The 26,710-nt window shown below is 40.1% G+C and overlaps 1 protein-coding gene across 3 annotated transcripts in view; it reads left to right on the forward strand.

Moving 5' to 3' along the window:
- The first annotated feature begins 461 nt into the window (after positions 1–461).
- LOC309708433 (glutamate receptor 2-like) overlaps positions 462–26,710 on the forward strand; it is a 109,932-nt gene continuing 83,683 nt past the window's right edge. For 2 of the 3 annotated variants that reach the window (XM_082536486.1, XM_082536485.1), the window contains exons 1-5: positions 462–936; positions 12,682–12,822; positions 16,955–17,194; positions 17,441–17,562; positions 20,090–20,164. In XM_082536486.1, the coding sequence (XP_082392612.1) occupies positions 831–936; positions 12,682–12,822; positions 16,955–17,194; positions 17,441–17,562; positions 20,090–20,164 (684 nt within the window). In that variant the 5' untranslated portion in view covers positions 462–830. Of the gene's footprint in view, positions 937–9,704; positions 9,878–12,681; positions 12,823–16,954; positions 17,195–17,440; positions 17,563–20,089; positions 20,165–26,710 lie in introns of those variants that run through there. The other variant, XM_082536487.1, reaches the window with a different exon arrangement.

The following is a 26,710-nucleotide window of genomic DNA, read 5'->3' on the forward strand; positions in this document are numbered from 1 at the left end:
TTCTGATTCAGGATTTTGTGTGACAACACAGTTATTGTCTTTCTGCATTCCTGGCTCATGTGCACACACGCACAATCACAGACACAATACTGAGCCATTAGAACATTTTCACTACTCAAACAACATTTCACATTTATATATAGATCTAACTAATTTTGATTTATCTTTGAGTAAGAATCCAAATGCCTTATTATTAGGACATACAGAAAAGCTCTGTTTTTGCACTTGGATCATTTTCAGTCACATAAGGCTGGATTTTAAGATCTATATCCGTTAGCTGTGATATAGAGGTAGCCGGGCGTTGGGTGGGGATGGCTTCAGTCTCTTTTTGCCCTACGTAACACGGCAATATATATAGACACAGCTGCTATACAGCAATGTGAAAATACATAGTAACATATTTAAAGGCGCATGTAATGATTACGATAATAAAAAAAAGACAGAAGGAAATCATAATTATAATGTATATAATATAATTATTATAATAGTGTTTAGGCACTGCTTAATGCAATTAGAAATTAGTTATTGTAAAAATTCCCAGTGTGCATCTGTTATGTTAGAATTTGTGTCAGCCTCCTCGAGCGGAGGTTTATAATAACCTCATGTGCAGCAGTCGGCTGCTCTCGGTTCTCTCTCGTGCTTCATCGGCATTCCTGGGCAATTCAGTGCGCGCGCCCTCAAGTCCAGCTTCAGCAGCAGCACGCGCACCTCAGGCGACAGGATCGCGCATCTGCAGAGCCCGACACGTTTCTAAATAACACCGGAATAACGCCATGAGATTACATCGTCTTTGATGGAGGTGATGTTTTGGTAGGAACCTCTATCGTAAGATGCTGTGGTGTTGTGCGAGGATCCTGAACACCACAATGAAGCTGCTATTTTTGGTGGCACTCTTATGGCGCGGGGCATTGTGCGGATCTCCGAGCGTCCAGATTGGTAGGATTTTTATATCTGTCGTCGCCCGATCGTTGTCATCCTCACCTTTCCTGTTCCAGCGTGTATTAAAGCTCGTCTTTTACCCGTTCAAACCTTTCCTTTTCATTGTCTTTTCGTGTCTTCTTTATTGGCCCGTGGGCCTCTCTCATCTCCATCCTCTTTATACTGCTGTCAGTAACGCCAGGCCTCGTGATTGCACGGCTGCTGCTGCTGCTGCAGTGTTCTAATTGAGTTAATACGTTCATCATTTAAATAGTAAACTAAATAGATCAAAAAATAAAAGGAATTATATGCGTCCCAAACGTCTTGCTAACAATGCAGCATTCCGTCAATCTGCAATTGCTCCTGTGTGCACAGAAGTCTTAATGGTGCTGTCATAGGGACAAGTGAAGATCTAAGCTCACTGAAACGCAGCACATGAGACTTATTTCCTGAACTGCATTTCTTGTTGGACCTATATCCATCAAGCCCTTAGTGGAAGTGGGTGATTTTCAGCATTTCATTAAAATGTTAGAATAAGCTATAATGAACATTACTGGTTGTTTGTGTAAAGTTTTCCATTATTACACTTAGTTAGCTTTCAAATCTACAGTATTTTATGCTATTCAGAGTTTTTCCTCCTCAGTCACATTACACTGCTTTTACATTTGAACTATAAATCTCATACTTTACACTTTACATACTTTACATTTACTTTACATACATGATACAGTGCTGGAAAATCTTTTTTAAAAAATGTTTTTTAAATATCACAGCAGCCCTTTCTCTGTGTAGGTATGTTTTTCCATCTGAACTTAAAATTTTGGTTCAGCTGGATTGTTTGGCTCGTATTTAGTAAGACAAGGTTGGAGTAGACTAAAACATACATTTATATTTTGAACAAATTTTAAATTATATTTGAAACTTTTATAAGACATTGTTGTACCAATTCTGTCTTCTGAGGACTGCATAAGTCTAAAAATGTAGCTTTTCACAAAAAGCTACTTCCACACCTTGGTTAAGGTTTATTAAAATTTATTAATGTAACTAAAATTCAGAAGGCTCGAATAACACGTTGCAAACAATAATTTCACTATGAGAGTATTGAAAATGTTATTGAAAATGTTACTTAAATATTTCTGGAAAATATGCAAACATTAGAAAAATATCTCTGTAATTTTTAAATTTCTGGCATTTTACAATATTATTTTTGCAAACATGAGCCTTTGGGTTAAAGGCTCATTCTTGTATCACTCTCTTCCACCCTAAAGAGGACTATGGATCACTAAGCATCACTCCAGTTCTTTTTGCCCTCAGCCCATGTAGTATGCTTCTGATGATGTCTGATTTAGGAGTGACATGGCATTAATAATGTGATAGCTATAGCAGGAGCGTGTCTAAAGAGGGGTGTTGGGTGGCAAAGGTTTTGCCAAATAACTGATTTTGTGAGACACACTACTTAAAAAATGGTAAAACACTTAGGATCTATCAATATGTTAAACGTGTTAGCTCACCATTTCCGTTACTGGTAGTCCAGAAGTCCAGCTCCCAAAGACAACAACTAACTGTGGCCATCAAGAGGGCAGTAAATTATAGGATTAAGACTGGCACTTAATGACACTTAAAGACTATATGGAGGCAATGAAAGGTATTTTCCCCAAAGTTTTTCCATTTTACTATATGACGAATTAGTCCAGCATTTCAAAGTATAAATGCTTGCAAAGATATGAACTCAAACACTGCTGATTTTGTAGTCTGGCCATTTGACAATATTTACTCTAAACCTGCAAGGGGCTCTTAAATAGAAAAAAAATCAATTGTGAAATAAGACAAAATTATACATTTCTTAAGCAGAGGGTTTGCTGACCTATCTATAATGGGCAGCTTATCTGCCACATCAAGACAGTTCCACAAAGTCTCCAGATGCTACTGCTGATATGGGTCTGTGAATGCAATCAGGCAGAAGAGAAGTATCTTTGGGCTGATTAAGGAATGGGAGCTTTAGAAAAATGATTATATATTCTAACCTAACGGAGACAGAGAAGCAGACATTATATATGTATACTTCAAAGGATTTATATTTCATGTGCTATGATGAAAACACATGAAATATCAATAGTAATTTAAAAAAAATTATTAATTTAAAGGGGAAGGAAGAAGAAGAAGAAGAAGTAAAAAATACTTAAAAATCTACCAAACTGTGCTGGTGCTTCCCATAGACTAAATTGTGTTTATTCATAGGCATGAAGTCCATTTCCTTATTTAACATCAAGCAAGTAATTTATATACTTAGCAATGAATAACATGGCCCCTAGAATAATAATGTAGTCTTGCAAGACCCAGCTGCTGTGTCCACATGACAGAATTGGTAGTCTGATGCTAATAAGACACAAACCCTAAATACCTCAGCTTAACACCTAACCCCTTAACCCAACTCTAACCACAATGCCACGGCTGCCAGAGGTAAGGCGAGATCAGAGAAAGGGTATGATAACCGTCTGAATAAATGCTGAGCATAAAAGTTGAATGAAAATATAATTTTCTTAATTTTCATGTTTAAGAATTTCAGGTTATTACCTTATTACCTTCCCTGGATTTTTAAAATATTTTAACTAGTGAAATCTCAGATATTGTAATGTATTTCTTTCAAATTATAGATCTAAATTAAGAAAGGGAAATATAAATGTCATACTTTTATCTTTAATTGTTTTTAAGGTATATTCAAGAATGGCCTCAGATTCCAATGTGCCAAAATGGCCTGAAAACTATGATATATGAAGGTAAAAGCACATATGTTCAAACTTTGAACCAAAAGATTAACATTTTTAAGCAAATCACAGATAGTGAATCAGAAAATGTTCTAAAAATGTATATATTTGAAACATTAAAACAACACAGCTTTATACCAACTTTGAACCAACTTCCACAGGTTGGATATTACAACCTCAAAAGCAGTCTCTTTATTTTCTGTAATGTGACCAGAGGCACCACCTGCAAACTGAACCCCAAGATGCTCTCTGATGCTTTCATGAGAGTGGGAATGTGTTTGAATACTACATAGAAAGAACTTAGGCACAGGAAAAAGTGACTGCATGAATGTGTGAATGCACCATGTTGTATAAAGCTTGTTGAGTACTCAAGTACAGTAGAAAAGCACTATACAAGAACAGTGCATTTACCAATCCTACTTTATGACTAGCCTATGTAAAGACGTCACACATTACCTTATAGAGGACTCCGTGCAAATCCTTGAAGCAGCATTCTGGACAGTAATTGAGGTATGACAGCATGTATGAACATTTCCATTTCACCTGAAGTTCTGGAATGCATGACTTGATGCCAGAGACAATCGTTCTAGTAGACAAACTACACAAAGTGTAGTGGAAATATTTGTATAAAGCTACTTAAAGACGCGCCCTTATTCCCACATGATCACCACTGCAGGAACCTCTGCATGTTTGATTTGGCACATTTTTATGCCAGATGCCTGTGTTGATGCAACCCGAGGGATTTGTCACCTCCCGGGATATAACAGGGGATTGTTCACTTTGTAGGCAAATGTGTAAACAATTACACTGTGGAGCCATAATTTAAAACATAATATTTCAGAAATATAGTATATTCTATACAATTTGTAGATTATAGTGTAGAATATCAGGTATGTGTACACATACAAGTAATTTAGCTTGTGTCCTTAACAGAGTAGACAAACAGACAATAGCAACATGACACAGAAAATAAAGCATATTTATATTTATATGTGCAGAGTGCAGATCCATCCATTCATTCTCTTCTGCTTATCCTTATGAGGGCCAAAGCCTATCCCAGCAACCATTGGACGAGAGGCGGGGTACCACTCTGGACAGGTTGCCAGTCTGTTGCAGACCTAAGACATAGATACAGACAAAAATTCACACTGTCATTCACACCTATGTGCAATTTAGAATCACCAGTTTACCTAATACCTCTAACTGCATGCAGCATACCCGGACAGAACCCACACAAACACGGGTAAAACATGAAAACTCCACATAGAAAGGCCCCGGCCACATAGTGGAGATGAAATCCAAGCCTTCTTGCTGTAAAGCAACAGTGCTAATCACTGTGCCACAGGTATATAATGAAATAAAATCATGAAATAAATGAGGTATGGATAACTGTCAATTATGTATACAGTATGTATTTCCAGATTTGTGAATATCCAGCCCTACATTTACTGTCACATTTGCACATATTGCCAATTTACAATCACCTGTTAAAATAATCCTGCTAAGTGGGGACTGTGGCACAACAGCTGAGTAACCACAGAGAACACGCACAGACATCCAAACTCCATACAGACAGCTAGATGGGCATGAGCTAATCACCACCAACACTAACATATCCTCCTTTCTTGTGTCCAGTAGGCTAGTTTATGTGTGTTTATTCTTAGATGGAGTCAGTTATGTCTTAAGTTTAAAAAAAATTTCTAGCCTTTGTTGTCTGGCAGCTTTTGCAATCAGAATTATGATCTGAATGCAGCGTGGTAACAAACACATTTTCTTTTCCAAGATGAGCTCTATAAATTCTCTCTTGGCTACTCTTGTTCATGTGCTTCTTTTACATGTTAAGTTGTTAATTTCTATGAACATTATTTCTGTTATTACAGTACACGTGTAACATAACAGTGTCAAAGCTGAAAAGTAGGAGAGAGAGAAAAAAAGGGCAGAAAATATATAAAAAGATAAAGAGAACAGAGAAGCAATAAATCGCCAAAAGCTGCAAGTTTAAGAAAAAAAACATACAAGAAAACAATCACAAACAGCACCCGGAAGAGAAAGACAAATCAACCGTCTTGTGTTGTGTGTGTGTGTGTGTGTGTGTATGTTTATGTGTATGCATAAGGTTCCTGGCTCCAGAATTGTCTGTGCAGTGGGTGCATATGTTTGAGTGTATAATGCCCACTTGGAACATGTATAGTGTGTTCTATGGAGAGGTTTGTGTAAGTTGTAAGTTGGGACTTGCAACATTTTGATCGTATTTAAGCATATGTGTGTCCAGGTAACCTTAATGGAGAGATCTCGCTCCCATTTGTCAGCTGGGCCCTATTTCAGGAAGCCGGTTTAGAAAACTCAGAGTGAAAAACGATACTCAGGGTTGAGTAACCCCGAACTGTCCAACTCGGAATATTCGGTTTCAGAAAGGCTGATAACAATTAGTTCAATCAACGCGGAGTTGCTTTAACCTCAAGTTAAGCGCGCGCACGAGGATACATAAAGCCCTGATTAGTGGAGCACAGATTAAGCGAGTCACCATGGAGACGGAGGGAAAGAAGGCGCGGTCAATGTATTTTACAGGCCGAAATTCTGATGGCAGCATATGCCAATAACATGCAAATTTTGCGGGAAAAAAGTAACGCAGCCTCAGCTGCAAAAGAAAGAGAGCATGCATGGCAAAACAAAGCCGACAGAGTCAATGCGTGAGTGTTAATTTAAACATTGATCTAGGGATTTCCACCCATTTAACACGTTATTTTATTATATTTTATTTTATTTTTTATTTCATACATTTTATTTTGTGATGTGATGTGAGCGCAGGTGCAACCCAACAGGCCCCAAACGTTCCTGGCAGCAAGTAAAAATGAAATATAAAAATATAGTCCAAACAGGTAAGGTGTAATTGTATTATGAGCCATAGTGCTTGGTCTGTTTGTCCGATGTAAATTAATTGCAGTTAGAGGCTACATTAATTTTCTTTCTGTAAGCACTTATTGAAATTATCTGAGCACATTACAAGTACATATTTGCTTACTCTGTATGCTCAAATGTGACCCGTTATAGCCAACGGAAAAAAAAAGTGGAGGCCCGAAAAACAGGTGGGGGTCCTCCTCCACCACCACTCACAGAGGCTGAGCAGTTGGCTTCCACATTTGTGATAATGTTGGCAGCATCACATATGATCTTCACAGTGCAGAGAACACAAATTAGCATCCATTACTATAATGAAATAATTTGTTAGTTTGAAATGCTACAGGGAACTATGTACCTGTACATTAATGCTGTGGAAAGACGTCCTGTTCACATAGTCTCCTTCATTTACTGAAGGAGCAATGATTGGAATGTGAGTGCCAGGGAACCGTGAGAATAAATGTAAAATTTAAGTAGTAGTTCAAATATCACCACATCATGAATTAAGTTTCGTTCATCCTGATACCTGCAATTTTGTGGCATCCCTCTTTGATAAATCTTGTGGGTCTATGACCGGGGAACACCACAAACGAGTACAGGAGACGTTTCAGTGCAACTGTAACATTCCTGACTGCCCGACAGACGGTAGCCTTGGAAACGTGCTCAGCGTCACCAATATTATACAGAAAGCTCCCGTTTGCAAAAAACCGAAGTGCAATACAAATAATATGTACAGAACTGAGAGGATGTCGGCGATGTGTCACATGAGCAATATTAGGCCTGAGGATGTTATTCAAATGAATTATAGATTGTGCTGAAAAACGGTAACGTTCACACAGAAAATCATCAGGAAATGATAAAATGTCCGAACGCGCTCTAATCACTCTCTCCCGGCGGAGAGCTCTGCGGAGAATTTGGGCTTCAACATCTACTGGCTCTTCAAGGAAGGAGCACGCCATGTCTGACACTTCCTACAGTCAGGTTTCCGACAAAGAGGCGGAGAAAGTCAGGGTTAGTTGAAGTAAACCTGCTAGGGGGCAGGTTAGCTTCACGGAGTGTGTCGTCATAGTAACTCACTCAGAATTAATCTAAACTCGCTTTGTGAAACCGAAAACCCAGAGTTTTCGTTAACTCAGGGTATACTTACTCAGAGTTTGCACTAAACCGGCTTCCTGAAATAGGGCCCTGGAAGTAAAATTGAGTCATCGATTTTTAACAATAACATTTTTTGATAACAATTTAGGGATACAAAGATTTAAAAATGCTCTTGCCCATGTATGCATTTCTAAGTTCAGCTGACGGCTGTTTTCTGTACGATGGACTTGCTGATATTCAAGAAATTTACTGTTGCTGATTCCATAATTTGATAAAAGTTCTTTGAATGAAAATAAGTTTTCTCTTGAATAACATGTTCTGGACACACATTTGGATTATTTCAAATGGTTGTCAGTTTACATGAGGTAAAGGAAGACTTTGTTTTTTTTTAGAAATTCCCAGCAGGATGTCCAACTCGAAGTGTTTCTGCAAAGACTTTTAAGGCAGTTATGATTCTTAACTCTAGAGCTAATAAAAGGCAAATCAGAGATTTTAAATTTTCTACAGAATGCTTGTCCTAGGTCCAACCATGGGTTGTCTACTGAGCTTGATTTGATCCAATTTGAAGAACAGCAATCTACTGGCTAAGAAGTAGTGATAAAAGTTCCTCATCCAAGCTGTATATGATATCTTACCGAGTCCTTATACCGCTGCTTGCACCATGACCAGCTGCTGATGGTAGCTGGTGAAAGCATCTCCTCGGTGATAACAGCAAATAAGCAACAACCTAACGCTCACAATCCAGCACACATTGCAGAAACATCTTTGTGCCCAGATATTGTGATAATGTCAGAGGCCTCAAGACAGATAGCTCTGATAGAATTGATGGTTCCTTGGAGACCACATAGAGGGCATTTGGAAGGTAGCTGGCCAAATGCCAGGGTGTTCTGGAAGAGTGTTGGAGGGTTAGCAAGCATGCCCTGTGGAAGTAGGCTGCAGAGGCGTCACCGGCCAGTCTCAAGGCATGATCAACCTCGGCTGGGTCACCTGGGCGAGGGTGTAAGATGTTGTAAGATCCTAACACCTAATGAACCCAGGATACATCACTAATGATCAGTGTTGGGACTAACGCGTTATTAAGTAACACGTTACAGTAACTACGTTATTATCCGGTTGTTCAGTCTGACGTCACTAGCCGTGTCTGGGTCTAAACTCCGCTGCAGGTCCATATATCAAACGATCACTATGGCATTACTGAGAGTTGAAAAACTGTCTAAATTCTTTCATCTTTAATAAAAATGATCAGCGTTCTGCTCTACCAGGTGTAACAATTGAGTTTAACATCCAGGCATCCATGAAAACGGAATTTATGACATTTAACGGAGTTAGAAGTTAGCAGGAAGTTAGCTCGCTAGCTTCTATCTAAATACAATATAGCATGTCCTGACTGCGGGGTTTTGGAAACAAATTAAAACGTACAGCTCTGTTATCACTTCCAGCATAAATGAAGACAGAAAACTAAACAGCAGTGAGGTTTGTAGGGTTACTGAAGTTGGGCTAGCTGGTATATAATGATGTGCTACGTGACCGCTGGCGACACAGCTATGTTAGCATAATATAAACAAGCTAACTTTTTTTCCACTTGATAAAAGTTACCGTGAGTGTTCTCGGTGGTCAGGAACAAATGTAATCGCATGGCAGGATGCTGTAAACGGACCAAACTTCAGCCAGGAGAACAACTGAGATAATCCATCCACAATACGAGGTTAGTCATTCATATACTGCTGCATGGGCTGGGCTGTAGTTACATCCTAAGGTTTTAAAAACTGAGCTTAAATAAATGATTAGCGGTAATAAAAGCCGAGGGAGGTCAACAGTGATCGCTGACTGTTTTAGGAGCTTTTTGAGATCAAATAGAAGAAAATACATAACATTAAACATGTTAACAACACAAATGCCATATTAAACGCAGACTACTTTAGACCCGGAAGTAGGATTCGTCGCGTCATCACTGAACAACCGGATTCTGGTAACGAGCACGGTAACTAGTTATTATGCCAAAACCGGGAACGCGTTACTCGTTACTGGGATTTAGATGGGCTCGTTATTCGTTACTTCGTGTGGTGGCTATCGTGGAGCTTCCACAGATTCAATAACATTAGCAAGTGGTGGAGGCCAGCAGGTGGATGAGGGAAAGGGAGGCAAGAGGACAGACCCGAAGCGGCCGCTGGTCCGAGAGTGTCAGGTGAACTGAACTTCAGGTAAGAAGTTATAACCTGCAGTCCATCTGGGTCAGATATAAACCAAGTTTAGTTGGAGTTTATTTTCGTTATGCTGACTTTTTCATACTGCGTGCTAGCTAGCATGAGGGAGTTTCTATACAGCTGGGTGGTGCTATGTTACTGATGTTGAACTTTGTTTTGTTCATAAGGTTAATTATTAGAGTTGCCAGACGTCCCGTAAAAAACGGAATCGTCTCGTATTCAGAGAAAATATCATGCGTTTCGTATTGAGGTGAAAAGGAACAGTTTGTCCCGGACTTCAGCTACAATGAAAAAGACACAAAGCTGGAGTTACTCTGCGTCTTTACGCTGCACAGCTGCCTCTTCTTCTCTCATCCTCTCACCCTCCCTCTCCTGTTGCTACTTTAATCATGAAACTGATCAATGATCAGCTGATCGGCTTTTCTCTCTTGTTTATTTATCGCCCACTTTGCGCCATGAAAGAGGAAACCAGCGGATGTCGCGGTAAACAACAGCAGCACGTTTAAGCTTGATCAGCTGTTGTTAGAATTTATTTAATATTAATTTCTAGTATCAGCTGATGTTTGCTGGAGCCACAGCTGTAAAGCTGCTGGTCATGATGTCGGTTTGGTTATGTGGTGAGAGGGAAACATGAAGATGAAACCAGGAGATGTCCTTACTGAATCATCAGAGCTGTGATGGAGAAACAGGTTTACCTTTTAGGTGACATGAATGAGTTGAAGGGAAGTTATGAACTGTTTCTGAGAGACAAATAACACCAGGATCCTTTTCTAAGTAGCTGACAGCTGGTAACTGTGCAGGGGCGGGTCTAGCAAAGTGTTGCCAGGGGTCCATGTAGGGCATTAAAAGGGAAAGGGGGGCACAAGGAAATACTTTCTTATTCTCATTTAAAATGTCTCACTTTAAAAAAAATAATTATCTGAGTCTTGCAACAAACAATTGATAGATTGATACATATAAACCATCAGAACAGTGTACATCACTGTCACAACAGCGTTTGTTTTCATTCAAAGGCTTTATGATATTTGCTATAATGGTGGGCCGGTCTCTAGTCAAAATGCCCGGGACGATTTTTTTGTCCCAGTCCAGCTCTGTATGCAGCTCATCTGCAGTCTGGTGTTACCTACATCGTCCTATTCAGAAGGCAGAATTTCCGAGTTCTGCGTACAATCGAAAGCACCGCGACTGCAGTTTTTGTGTTGGATGTAAAAAGCAGGCTAGGATAGAATCAGGTGGAAATGTGCACATTATTTTTTCCTTTCTATTGGTAGGTGGCACAGTGCACTTGTGGCAAGTAAGCAAGCTAGAAGACTGGCAATCTTGCTGGGTATCCAGTTACGGAAGCAACAGATTAGCAAGAGAATTTTGAGTAAAACCAAAGTTACTTTCCCTAGTAACTAGTTACTCTGAAAGTAACGAGTAACTTGAAGTAACTCAGTTACTTTTGATAGAAGTAACTAGTAATGTAACTAAGTTACTCATTTAAAGTAACTTACCCAACACTGCTAATGATGCATCCCAGCACATCCATTGGATGTGCATACATTTCTGAAATTTCTGATTTATACTTGCATTTCAAATTATAAAAATGATTCATTAGAGACATCATAGTAAACAAAATCACATTTTACCCACTCCGATGTTATGTTCTTTGTGTGCTTTTAGACCAGTTGTGGTAATACAGTATGTGGAAATGAAAAAAATAACTTCAGACATGTGAGGTTGTGTTGAAAGGAATGTTAAATGGCCTGTATTTATATAGCCCTTTACTAGTCCCTAAGGACCCCAAAGCGCTTTACATATCCAGTCATCCACCCATTCACACACACATTCACACACTGGTGATGGCAAGCTACATTGTAGCCACAGCCACCCTGGGGCGCACTGACAGAGGCGAAAGAAGGCAAGGTAAACCATTGTTAAAGGTGAAATACCGCAGAGAGCTATGTGTTATAAATCTACCTTCCACTTCTGCTACAGTCTTACTAATGGTAATGTTTATGTTTCTTTTAATTAACATCACTCTGCCTTTTTGTTTTGAGTTGTAACAGGACAAACGTGAGTGAACTGTGGAGTGGTGAATGTATGTACCGATTTTTTGGACATATGTCCTTTAGAGAGACAATGTCTGCCTGAGATAGATATCGCTGTCTCAGGCAGACTCTAGCTCAGAATTACTGATTAGTATTTCTATTGCTGTTCCTAAACCCAGACAACCGGGGAGTTCTGGGTCAGGAAGGGTTCCCAATGTAAAATATTTACCAAATCAAACATGCTGATAAATAATAAGATTTCCATATGGGATTGGCCAGCGCTTGGCTTAATGCATAGGTTGTCAGACAAGAGAGAGAGAGAGAGAAGGATTCTGAAGTAAGCTAGCTGAAGTGGTAGAAAGTTTCCCCATGTGGAAAAGACTGGTGATTGGAGCAGACTTCAGTGGACATGTAGGTAAATGGAAGAAAGGTGATGAGGAGGTGTCAGGTAGGTATGAAGTTTATGAGAGAAATGCAGAACATTTGAACTAATATAGAACAAACAAACAAAAAAGTAAATAACTCAATAAATATGAAAAAGGAGAGCCTAAACTGCTGAGATTCCATATCACATTATAAAAACATTTTGACGAATATAAAATTTAGCAATTGTTAATGAAGGATTGCAATTTCTTTGTTGTTGTTTTTTAAGACATAAAGTGGTAAAAATGTCCCTATCTCAACATGTTTGTAGCTAGAAAACCTGTTTCTCCACTTAGTTTTGTTTTTCTTTATGATCACGACCTTTTCTGTCTCTGTTTTTCTCAGGTGGTTTATTTCCCAGAGGCGCAGATCAGGAGTACAGTGCATTCCGAGTTGGCATGGTTCAGTTTGGGATGGCAGATTTCAGGCTAACTCCACACATAGATAACCTGGAGGTGGCCAACAGCTTTGCTGTTACTAACTGCTGTAAGTATTGATCTCTTCATTTTTAAACAAAAAAAAAAAAAAGAATTATTTTTATTGGGTCATTATTTAAAAGTCTAGAATAATACTTGAAATTTAAAAAAATACAAACATGGCAATATGTAGCAATAGTTGTGCAGTGTGCTGTGGCTGTTCATCCTAACCCTAAACCCTTCAATTCAGTTTTATTTATATAGCACTAAATCACAACAGGGAAACAATACAGAGAAAACAGAGAAAACCCCAACAATCAGATGACTGACAATGAACAAGAGCTATGGTGATACTGGGAAGCAAAAAACCCTTGTTAACAGGAAGAAATCTCCTGGAAGCTGAAGGCTCTGCCTCTCATTCTACTTTTAAATATCCTAGGAACCACAGTATGCCCACAGTCTGAGAGCAAAGTGCTCTATTTGAGTGATACGGTACAGTAAGGTCTTTAAGACAGGATAGGGCCTGATTATTCAAGGCCTTCCATGTGAGAGGAATGATTTTACATTTGATTCTGGGAGGGAAGAGAAGTGCCCACAATCCTCTCCGCTGCTCTCACTACTCGTTACTTTGCAGTGCAGGAGCCATACCACACAGTGATGCTGCTCTCAGTGGTGCCTCTGAAGAAGGTGCTCGCAATGGGAATGAGGCTCTGCTCTCCAGTTTGCGGAGGAAGTAGAGTTGCTGTTGGACTTTACTGACAAGTGATGCTGTGTTTTTTGAACAAGAGAAATCTTCTGAGATGTGCACACCCAGGAACTTGGTGCTGCTTACCCTCTCCACAGCAGCACCATTGATGGTTAGTGGGGTGTGCAGGGTGTGATGATCTCCTTAGTCTTCTCCACATTCAGGGCATATTGTTGTCACTGCACCACTCAGCCAGATGGTTAACTTCACTCGTGTAGTAGGGCTCATCATTGTTGCTGATGTGACCTACCACAGTTGTGTCATCTGCAAATTTGATGAAGATGTTGGAGCTGTGTGATGGCGTGCTGTCGTGGGTCAGCAGACTGAAGAGAAGGGGATTCAGCACATATCCTTGGGGAGCCCCCGTATTCAGTGTTCTTGTGTTGGAAGTGTTGCAGCCGACATGTACTGTCTGCGGTCTTCCTGTCAGGAAATCCAGCAGCCAGTTACAAAGCGAGTTCCTGATCCCCAGCAGATCCAGTTTGTGAATGAGTTGCTGGGGAATGATCGTGTTGAATGCTGAACTGAAGTCTATGAACAGCATTCTGACGCATGAGTCTCTAGTGTCCAGATGTGTGAGGGCTGAGTGAAGGGCATTTGAGAATGCATCATCCGTCAAGTGGTTTGACCGGTATATGAACTGAAATGGATCCAGTTTGGGGGCAAGAGATGTTTTAAATGGATGCATGACTAACTGTTCAAAGCACTTGAGGGTGAGTGTGATCCGATGGTAGTTCTTAAAGCAGGAGGGAGGAGACTTCCTTGGTGAAGGAATGATGGTGGAGGCTTTGAGGCATGTGGGAACGACAGCCTGGCTCAGTGATGTATTAAAGATGTCTGTGAAGACATCTGTGAGTTCTGCAGCACAGTCCCTCTGTGCTCGTCCAGCTTTGCGAAATCCTCCTGGAGTATTGCCTTTTCACTTCTCTGATGCTGGTTTGCCCTTGCTGTTCTTAGGCTCACCTAATCCCCAGCTTTGAAGACTGCATTTCTCTCCCTCAAAAGCCTGTAGACCTCACCTGTGAGCCATGGTTTCTGATTGGCCTGGATAGTGATAGTCCTGGTCTCTGGGAAATCATCGATGCACTCTGAGATATAGGAAATGACAGTTTCTGATTATTCCTGCAGGTCTGTGGTGTTGTCACGTGTGGCGGCCTGTTTAAAGACGTCCCAGTCTGTGGTGGAAAAACAGTCTTCCATTGTCTCTGAGACCACATATGTACCTGCTTACAAACTGGTTTGGTGACTTTGACCAGGGGCTTGTATGCTGGAATTAGCATAACAGTTATGCCAATTCCAGGTAGGCAATTCAATTCAGTTCAGTTTTATATATATATAGCACCAAATTGAGGCGACTGTGGTTCAGGGGGTTGGGAAGCTCATCTGTAACTGGAAGGTTGCCAGTTCGATCCCCCAGCTCTTGCTGTCCTGGTCATTGTGTTGTTGGGCAAGACACTTTACCCTACCACCTACTGGTGTTGGCCAGAGGGGCCAATGGCACGCTTCTGTCAGTCTGCCCCAGTTGTACAGCGAGTGTGTGAATGTGAGAGTGAATGAATAGTGGAATTGTAAAGCACTTTGGGTGCCCGGAACCGTGCTGTATAAATGCAATCCATTATCATTATTAAATCACAACAACAGTCGCCTCAAGGCGCTTTATATTGTAAGGTAGACCCTATAATAATGCATACAGAGAAAAACCCAATCATACGAACCCCCCCACCCCCATGAGCAAGCACTTTGGTGACAGTGGGAAGGAAAAATTCCTCTTTAACAGGAAGAAACCTCCAGCAGAAGCAGGCTCAGGGAGGGGCGGGGCCATCTGCTGTGACCAGTTGGGGTGAGAGAAGGAAGTCAGAATAGAAGACAGGCACCAAGGTGGTGGAGGGGGAGGGCTTTGTAATCTCCTCTCTGAGTGGTGAAAACATTGTCCAAAATGGGGTTTTTTCTTGTAGAAATGGGATCTAAAAGACACATTAATGATTTGGTGGAAATAAATAATGAAGTTAATTCAAGATGGAGACCATGTGTATATTGGGTCCCTCAGTCCATGACCAATTCTAGATATCTATATGACTTCCAAACAAGTTTCACAATTTGGACACCTAAACATGACCCAACTTGGATGATAATATGTTGATCAACATTTGAACTTTGGATTGGGTAATATTTTTGGACATCATGTTGACGTCTATGACAATTGCAGGAAATTTGCATGATTAATAAATGTAATTTTTTAAATTTACAAATATTAACATTGATTTTGTCAACATGATACAAATGAATATGGATTATGTATAAACAAATATAATTTATTATGTGTTAGCCTATTGATTTCTTCACTACGCGTGGGTAATTCTTTTTGTTATTTTGCATTTTTCTGTTTTTCTTTAACTGGTTTATTTATTTTAGTATATCAACTTATTTGTTTGTAACAAGGTTAAAAATGTCATTTATTAAAATCTGTTGATATATTAAAAACGATGAAAACCATTTTAAAATGTAAAATAATAATGCTTAAGTATTTTTGAAATTGAAATTCCCTTTGCTCGTTTAAATTTGTGAAGCAATGTGTCAAAGTGCATTTGCATTATATATAGTTAATTTTTAAGGTTGAGAGAAGGTGGGAGAAGTTGTGATGGAAAGTAAGAGAGGTTTGTGGTTTTTCTGCTGGTTCTGCTGGTTTATAAAAATTATCTCTAAAGTGAGTCAAAGTTTGACTTTGAAAAGACATCCACAACAACCATATTTGGACTATAAATAGCCCGTACACCGTGGCCGTACCGCTGACAACAACATACTTTCAGCAGAGTTTGGAAAAAAAAGATGTTGCCTGGTGTTATAAAACAACCCCTTCAGTGGACCAAATTTGGAAAATGATTTATGAAAGACGTCACGCTGACGTCACTTTCCACAGTGGGATACTTAATACCAATTCTCTCATTCAGAATAATTCACCTTCCTGCAGCCACACAGCTGGATCATGTATGCTGACACAAAATACATACATTTTTTCTCAACAGATGATTGGAACTGGCATTTTAATTTTCTTCTCTTAAGTGTAACTGGTTATAGCTTATTACACCTGGCCTCTTATACTGTTTTATGCAGCTTATAGAAACTTAGCACTGTCTATATCAGATATAAAGCCCTCTAGCTTTTAATTGGACAGAAGCACTTCTTTTTTTTTAAATTTTTTGTGTTGCTTTGTTTTAGAAATATTTTATTTTACTTGTTATTGTGAACCACAGAATTCCCACTCCTATTGTAACTACTGTGCTTATTAATGTACCCCAATTTAAAAAACTGTTCTTCAATGTGATTAAATATAAGTGTGCGTTTAGTGTTTATTTGGGATAAAGGCACTGGGACACTTAATGAGTGCAAATATTCTTCCCAGGTCCTTTGAACTCACTGTTTAATTTGTACAATCTTTCTCTTCTTCTCTCTTTCCTAGTTTGTTCCCAGTTCTCTCGGGGTGTCTATGCCATTTTTGGCTTCTATGACAAGAAATCGGTCAACACCATCACATCCTTTTGTGAGACACTTCATGTCTCCTTCATTACACCTTCTTTCCCAGCAGAAGGAATGAATCAGTTTGTTCTCCAAATGAGGCCGGACATCAAGGGGCCACTAGTTTCATTAGTGGAATACTACAAATGGGAAAAGTTTGCCTATCTGTATGACAGTGATCGAGGTAAGGAAATTCTCATCATTTATCGCATAAATATTGCTAGTGCTTAATTTTGAAGATAAGATACTGAAATAATCGTAAATACAGAAAATGTTAAGCAAATGCAGAAACTTGCTACAGTTATAGAAAGCACAGCAAGGCAGAGAAATATGCTTCATATAAATAGAAAAGAATGAGATAGAGATATGTTCTACAAATGTATAAGTTAATGAATTATTAATTATTAATAATGAGACTCTGTGTGTGTAGGTCTTTCGACTCTTCAGGTAATACTGGACACTGCAGCAGAGAAAAAATGGGTCGTCACTGCAATAAATGTAGGAAACCTGAAAGATGAGAGAAAGGATGAAGCCTACCGGTCCCTGTTTCAGGTACTGGTATTCTGCTCTTATATTGGAATGCAAGAGAGAGGCGGAGAAAATCAAATTTTAGACACAAATTTAAAGTTTTGGTCATAACAGCTTTTTCATCAGTTTAGGCTGCTAACCAGCATTTTCAACAGTGTCTTCTGTTATGTTATTTATTCTTTGGCAAGTACATGCACTGCAGTTGGCCTGATGTGAAAATCCTGACTATGCCATAGTAATTTAGCAAATGACACAGTCCGAAATATTTAAGTTATTTTGGCTAGATTATAACAAACAAGCTTCTCTTTCCTTTTTTTTCTCTCTTCAAATGAGTTGGAGAATTGTTCCAAGAATTCAGTCTTTTTATTTTTTGTTCACAGTTCAGTGGATAAATGTTGAAATAACTCCATATGGTTTTTTCAGTTATTTTATTTAAACCATGTTCACAATTCTCAAAAAAGTGTTTTTACAAAACAAGTCTTTTTTTCACCAGCACTCAGTCCAACTATTTGACATGAAAATAAAATAGTCACATTAATCCAGCTATATGAAAACATTTTATCAATATCTAAAAAGCAAAATGTCCTCATATAGTGCTGAGCATCTGAGCATTTTATTTCCTAACTACTAACATTCACACTCCAGTGAATGCATCAGAAAGCAACTTGTAGTTAGTATGTCACCCAAGGATATTTGGCACGCAGACTGGAGTAGCCAGGGATCAGAACACCAACCTTCTTATTAGTTGATGGCCTGGGCATCCTTCTGAGCTACAGCCACCTCTTCCCCTTGGTGAAGGACCCTCCATTCATCATATCGTTAGCTTCATAGCATAAGTGCCTAAGTCATTGACTTAGGCAATTATGCTATGAAGCTAACGATATACAACCCTCTTCTGGAATGATGATTTTTCCAGAAAAAAAAACATCTTTATTATGTACAATAAATAGTAGCGGAAGCAGTCCAAAAGGAATTCCATGAAGGAAAGGTAACAGAGTCTAGGAGTCCAGGGAACACATGAAAGTAGGTTAACAGAAGGTAACAGAATTTAAAATGGACTAAACACTCAGAGAAGCCAAACAGCACTGTTGCCTCACAGCAAGAAGCTCCTGAGTTCAATTCCACCATTAGGCTGGGGTTTTTCTGTGTGGAGTTTGAATGTTCTCCCCGTGTCTGCGTAGGTTCTCTCCGGGTATTCCGGCTTCCTCCCACAGTCCAGATACATGCAGTTAGTGAGGATAGGTTGATTGGAAACTCTAAATTGCCCAAAGGGGAGTTAATGTGAGTGTGAATGGTTGTCTGTCTCTGTGTGTTAGCCCTGCGACAGACTGGTGACCTGTCCAGGGTGTACCCTGCCTCTCACCCTAAGACAGCTGTGATGGGCTCCAGCCCCCACCCACGACCTGAAAAAAGCAGAAGCAGATGGATGGATGTTTTTTTGTCCTGCATCATGCCCTGGGGGGCAGAGCTATGGCTTCCAATACCCACTATTAGATGCTTACATGGAGAAATCCTATGAACATAAGCGCGCTCACACACACAGGTGTGCACACAGGTGTACAAACAGGTACTCACAGACACACACTATTTTGGTTGGCTGATGCCTCTAAACATTTCATGCATTATTAGTACTGTATGCTGCTCAGTAACATTCAATATTTATTATTTACCTGTGGTTTCCCTACTGTGTTATCTTCTTTTTGGTTGTCTTTTTTTTCTCTCAGCAGGTGATCAAGCAGATTTTCAGTGTCTTTTCTCTCACTATCCCTCTTTTCCTCTATTTTTCTTCCCCTCTCCTTCATTTAACTCTCTTCCCAACCTCTCTTTCTTTCTCTTTCCTGTCCCCGGTCCTGTCCATTCTGATTGTAATAACTCAAAATGAAAATTAAATAAAAACGTATAATAATAATAATAATAATAATAATAATAATAATAATAATAATAATAATAATAAAAACAAATATGACAATTAAGTGGACCGTATAGCAATAGCTATAATGGTCTACTTGGGAAAACAAATCTGTTGGGCACTTTTCTTGGTGTTTAGACAATAATTCTGATCGCTGATTGAAAGGACATAAAAAAAACCTCAAAAAATAAAAACATGCTTTTATGCACTTATTCTAAAGTTAGCTCAGCACATTCCCACTCCCACCACATACTGACACAGTAGCTAGTGCCTTACAATTTGAAGCCTATGGGTCCTGACCAAAACTTGGTCTGTGATGTCTTGGGAAAAGGGCTTTGTCAGCTGTACAGTGTAGCAGCTGTACAGCATTGTAGAGTATACTTTGCTTTGATGTTATCTATTGTTTTTACATATGCTTGTTTTAAATACTAAAATAAGCTTAAGCTTTTAGTTTGTATTTTCCAGAAAGCTTTTCAGGGTTTTGTAGCTAGTTATAATAAATATCTTTGTCTAACCTATGGTGTCAAGCAGTATGTGGCAGCACTGCACCTCAGGAAGATGCAATTTGATCTTGTACTGTGAGCACACAAATCTTTAAAGACTGTGTAATAATGTTGGATGCTTGTTGTCTTATTTTTTTAGGACCTGGAGATCCGTAAGGAACGACGCATCATACTGGACTGCGAACAAGATAAAGTGAAAGACATCATGGAGCAGGTTGATTTTTATCTTGTTACTGCTGCTACCAGTATGAGCAATATTTTCTCTCCATCAAAAATGAAGCTGATTCTATAGATCCATTCTTTACTGGGCATTCCTTAAAAAACAGTGAATGTCTCTCATCCAACCAACTCAGAGTCAACTGATAATATTTCTATATGTGTGTGTCTGTGTAAAAGAGGTAATGAAACTATGCAAAACATACTATTGGAGACTTTTGTTCAGTGAAACCAACAGTATTGTGGTTATCCTGGATGTTTTTTAGGTGTGATACCAGACCAGACATGAACTAGTCATGATGGTGTCTGTGTCATTTAAATTTTCTTAAATAACAATTAAATGAAACTACTATACGTGTTTTGAAATCTTTCAAATTCTATTCTGGCAGAGTTAATTTCCTCTTCGGTAAGTACTGTTGGCCTGTTTCCATCATCAGATGGCAAACAATGGAAATGATGTGTGCTTAGTATCCAGTATTTGTCTTTTCTACATGGTTAGCAAAATGATATCGCGTAGAACTTTCACTGTTCACATGCAGATGGCTGCTACATAATTATTAGTGTTAACTTACACTGTAATGACGATAATCTAGAAAACAGTTGGATTTTCTTTTTCAGCTTGGTTTGATTGGCTGGATCAAAACTGTGATCAAAACTAAAATTAGACCCCTATCTGCTAACTGCTTTACGGTACCAGCTCATGATAATAATTTGGAAAACCCTATTTTGATAATGTCACAATTATCAGAACTGGGCATGTTGCTCATGACATCTGCAAATGCTGCAAGTTAAATCTGCAAAGCACAAGCTGTTAAACATTTTGAAAATATGACAAATGCATAAAAAACAGTCAGTTAATTCTGGGGGAGGGGACTTGTTTTGACTGATTTTAAATATTTGTATGAACCCTATATGTTGCATCTCTGTCACAGAAGACAAAAAAAAATGACAAAGAAAAGTAGCTAAATAGAAGCTGCTATACGGATAGCATGGTGGTACAGTTGTTAGCACTGTTACTCTGTGGAGTAGGGTTACAATAGAAATCAATACTCTGATATGAATCAAAATAGCTATTGGATACACATTAGCAGTAGTATTGATACCAGACGTGCTATCTGAGTCTGAAAACTTTTTACAAACCAGAAAAGTTTATTAGGGTCATGAAGACTTTTGAAAGGTCACTAAAGCTCGTGTTTCTAAAAAAAATGTATTAAACAGTTATCATAAACATTAACTTGGCTACTGCACACAACTGTTAAACTTGTAGCAGTTATTCAAGAGCCACATTACCCGTCTGTTAAGTTAGCATTAAAGTAGCGGCTATTTCCAATAATAAAATAATAATCTTAATGTGGGAGCTAGGCAGCAAGTATTATTAGTTCTGCAAAGTGTTGTAATCTGTAATGTTAATAGACAGTGATCATTCAACAATATAACACAACTATTTTTGCAACATGTTCCTCTTACAGTCCCAGATAGGTGGAGAGAAAAGTCTACTATCAACTAGACAGAAACAGTGGTGGTATATCTTACCAACTCTATTTGATCAGTGATGAAAAATTATGTGTCGAATCACCAGAAGCAAAGTGAGACTTCAGATAAATGTTTTTTGTTTATTCCAAAAGTTGATTCTGTTCATCTGGACGTAGCGTTTTGTGGGAGAAATGTTTCGTCACTCATCCAAGTGACTTCTTCAGTCTCAGCTGACTGCAGGTTTCCCCAATCTTATAAACAGTACATTTGCATAATGACTGAAACCAGCCCACTGAAGGAACAATGGGCTGGGAGGTCAGTTCCTTAATCATAATTATGCAAATTCTCATGACCATTGATCAACAACCACTGACCAAAACCCACTGATCAAAGCCCACTGATCAATGGCCATGAGTACCATTCACAGAGAGTTGGGTAATGGCTGCAATCACAGCATTGTAAGATGGCGAAAGATGTACCCTTAGGTCCCCTCCTCGATTCAGAGATGGTCTTTCCCTTTTCACGTAAATGTCCTCCTTGACTCCGCGCTCAAACCAGCATTCCTCCCTGTTCAGGATGTTACATCCTCATCATTGAAAGAGTGTCCACTGGCCTGTAGGTGTAAATAGACTGCAGAGTCCTGGCCTGACGAGGTAGCTCTTCTGTGTTGTGCCATCCGCTTCGCCAGAGGTTGTTTGGTTTCCCCGATGTATAAATCCTGGCAATCCTCCTGGCACTTAACAGCGTACACTATGTTACTCTGTTTGTGTCGGGGGACCTGATCCTTGGGGTGGACCAATTTTTGGCGCAGCATTTTTTGAGGTGTTTGAAACCCACAGAGACACGGTGTTTAGAAAAAATGCGTCTCAACTGTTCCGATACTCCTGACACATATGGGATCACTACAGGTTTTCGCTTGGGCAGCGGTTGTCCTTCTCTCCTGGATTGGCGGAGCTTTCTTTAGGTGCCTTCCCAGCTTTGACAAAAGTCCAGCTGGGATAACCACATTTACTCAGGGCCTTCTTGATGTGATGTTCTTCTGCCTCCCTGGCCGCTGTGTCAGTGGAGATGGTGTTTGCTCTTCGTTGTAGTGTCCTGATGACACCCAGTTTGTGCTCCAGTGGATGATGAGAGTCAAACCTTAGATACTGATCCGTATGTGTAGGTTTACGGTACACGTCAGCTTTTAGATGTCCCCCATTACAGATGGAAATCTCACAGTCTAATAAGGCTAACCTGCCACTTTTCATATCCTCCCTGGTGAATTTGATGTGTCGGTCCACCGAGTTAATGTGATCCGTGAAAAGTAGTACGTCCTGAGATTTGATCTTCACCCAGGTGTCATCCACATATCTGAACCAATGGCTTGGTGGTGTTCCAGGGTAGGATAGCAAAGCCCTCTTTTCCACTTCTTCCATGTACAAATTGGCCACGATGGGTGAAACTGGGGAACCCATGGCACACACATGTTTCTGCCTGTAGTACTGACCCTTGTATGTGAAGTAGGTGGAATGAAGACACGGTTGCAAATGCAAACACACTTGGTCGATGCTGAGAGTGGTCCTGTTGCTGAGGTTGGTGTCATCCTGTAATCTCTTACGGACTATCTCCAACGCTTCCGTGACTGGGATGCAAGTGAAGAGCGATGTAACGTTGTACAAGACCATGGTTTCATCTGCCTCCATAATTACATCTCTCACCTTCTCAACAAAATCCAGGGTGCTCTGGATGTGGAGTTCAGCGCTGCCCACCAGTGGGTTGAGGATCGAAGCCAGAAACTTAAAGATGTTATAGGTGACAGAGTTGATCATGCAGACAGTCGGTCTTAAAGGTGCACCCTGTTTATGTATTTTCGGTAAACCATACAGACTTGGTGTAGTCGATAGCCTTGTCTTGTTCTAACTGCTTCAGACAGTCTATTACCCTATTCCTGCAGCCACTCCCTGGATCTTGTTTCAGGGGCTCATAAGTATTTTCATCACTGAGTAGTGACAAGATCTTCTCATAATAGTCTTTCTGGTTTAGCAATACTCTGCACCTACCCTTGTCTGCCGGAAGGATGATAATGTTGTTGTCATCACTAAGTGATGTGAGTGCCTTCCTCTCTTTTTTAAATTTTTTTTTTTTTTAAATCTGCTGAACCATCTCCAATTTTAAATCTGCAGCAATGCTTGAACATGAAATGTAATTTGGCAGCTACACTAAAGACAGTTTAAGCATTGGGTAATTAAAATATTTAAAAAAATTAAGTATTCCTTTAAAATCCATTATTTGAACACACATAAATTTAAAAAAAAAACTTCTCATTGCAAAATGCAACTTGTGGCAATTTCTGAATTGTTGATAGTTATATCTCACAATAATACAAAATAAAACATGGAGATTACGAAAATTATGAAAATTCTATTTTCATTCAACTTTGTACCAGAAAAATAAAATTATCAGCAGTTTAATCTGAAAAGAAACAAATTTTGGAGTATCCACATTTACTTGCATAATAACTGAGAAAAAAATTGTTAAATATGAGCATTTGTTTCATCTTCAATACCTTCCCGACCTACTGCCCCAGAGCTGTCTTATAATTCAGGTTAGGTTTAAAACACATACATGTTTGTGGCTAAGAATTTCATGTTAAAAATATTTTCTTTTTGCATTTTGGGGAAATATTCACCTGGTAAAATGTAATGTAAAATGTAATGAAGACAAAACCAATTTTTTAAATAGATATATTTCTAAACGTGCTATTGACATGACATGACATGACCAGATGTCTGTAACACTCTAATCCATACATGCAAAGAAATCAGATCATATATGTCCATAAATTATGTGTAATAATAAGAAATGACACAGATAGAAAGTCGTGACACCGGCTGAAATCACCAGCTAATGGCATTGGTTACAGAAAAATTTCTAAACAACTTAAGGTCCCAGTGAGCACTTTTGGAGAGTTGTCTAAGAGGCAGGACCAGTTGAAGAGAGCTACAGAAAGACTTGAAATCAGCAGGTACTATTTAAAAGAAAACAATAAGTAGTGCACTCAACCAACATGGCCAGTATGCACGCTCACCATTCAAGTATTCATTGCTGAAGAAAAAACATGTTGAAGCATGCTTAAAGGTTCTGAACAACATTTAGGCAAGCCTGTGAAATACTGAGAGTACAGTCTGGTCAGAAAGAGACCAAAATTAAACTCTTTGGATTGTAAGGTAGATCCTACAATAATACATACAGAGAAGAACCCAATCATATGACCCTCTACAAGTAAGCACTTTGGCAACAGTGGGAAAGAAAAACTCCTTTTTAACAGGAAGAAACCTCCAGCAGAAGCAGACTCAGGGAGGGGTGGACATCTGTCCTGACCGATTAGGTGAGAGAAGGAAGACAGGACAAAAGACATGCTGTGGAAGAGAGCCAGAGATTAATAACAAGTATGATTCCATGCAGAGAGGTCTATTGACATATAGTAAGGGAGAAAGGTGACAATACAATAAAGTGCTCCTTGAAAGCACAGGTTCAGAGGAAGGTCGCGCGCTGGACGGATCAATCGGTGGCCGCGTTACAGGACGCACTCGATGACGCAGACTGGGGCATGTTCAGAAACAGCTCCGACGATGACGTCAACGTGTTTACGGAAGCGGTTGTGGGATTCATCGGGAAACTAGCGGATGATACCGTGGAGACAAAGACTATCACAACGTTTCCCAACCAGAAGCCGTGGGTGGATAAAACCATCCGCGACGCTCTGAGATCCCGCACCACTGCCTACAACACGGGACTCATGACGGGGGACATGGACCCATACAAAGCCGCGTCATATAACGTGCGGAGGGCGGTGAAAGAGGCGAAGCAGCGCTACGGGAGGAAACTAGAGTCACAACTCCAACAGAGTGACTCTAGGAGCCTGTGGCGGGGACTAAGGACAATAACAGACTATAAAGCACCAACAACCGGTATGACGAACGCGGCCGTGACTCTGGCAGACGAGCTGAACACTTTCTATGCTCACTTCGAGGCTGCAGCTAAGGTCTCCAACAATGCCAGTGTTAGCGGCGCTAACGGCTGCAGACAGGAAGATACTGCCAGCACCGGAAACGTGCTCGTCATCTCCGAGCATGAAGTAAGGAGAGCCTTCAAGAGAGTGAACACCAGGAAAGCAGCAGGACCAGACGGCATCCCAGGTCGTATCCTAAGAGACTGCGCATACCAGCTAGCTCCTGTGTTCACTGAGATATTCAACATCTCTTTATCTCACTCGGTGATCCCCACATGCTTCAAAGAGTCCATCATTGTTCCCGTCCCGAAGAAACCCCACCCTGCTTCTCTCAATGACTATCACCCTGTAGCCCTCACCTCAGTAGTGATGAAGTGCTTTGAACACCTGGTCAGAGACTTCATCATTTCTTCACTACCAGACACACTGGACCCACTACAGTTCGCTTACCGTCCAAATCGTTCCACAGACGATGCCATCTCTCATCTCCTCCACACATCACTCACTCACTTGGACACTAGAAGGGGGAATTATGTTAAAATGCTCTTCATAGACTACAGCTCTGCATTTAATATCATAATTCCCTCCACACTCACCACCAAGCTGGAGCATCTGGGACTCAGCTCATCTATGTGTCAGTGGATCTCCAACAGGCAGTAAGGATGGGCGGACATGTCTCAGCCTCCACCACTCTCAGCACTGGAGCCCCCCAGGGGTGTGTTCTGAGCCCCCTGCTGTACTCTTTGTACACATATGACTGTGTGGCCACTACCAGCTCCACCACCATCATCAAGTTTGCTGACGACACCGTCGTGGTGGGCCTGATCTCTGATAACAACGAGACGGCCTACCTGAAGGAGATTAGGAATCTGGAGAACTGGTGCCAGAGGAACAACCTCCTTCTAAACGTCAGTAAGACAAAGGAGCTGATAGTGGACTTCAGCACTAAGCAGGAGAGGAACTACCAGACCCCCGTCATCAACGAGTGCCCAGTGGAGAGAGTGGACAGCTTCAAATACCTCGGAGTTCACATCACGCAGGACCTGTCATGGTCCTGTCACATCAACACCGTGGTGA

Source organism: Aulonocara stuartgranti (assembly GCF_965226115.1).
Source record: "Aulonocara stuartgranti genome assembly, chromosome: 6".
In the NCBI taxonomy this organism is placed as follows: Eukaryota; Metazoa; Chordata; class Actinopteri; order Cichliformes; family Cichlidae; genus Aulonocara; species Aulonocara stuartgranti.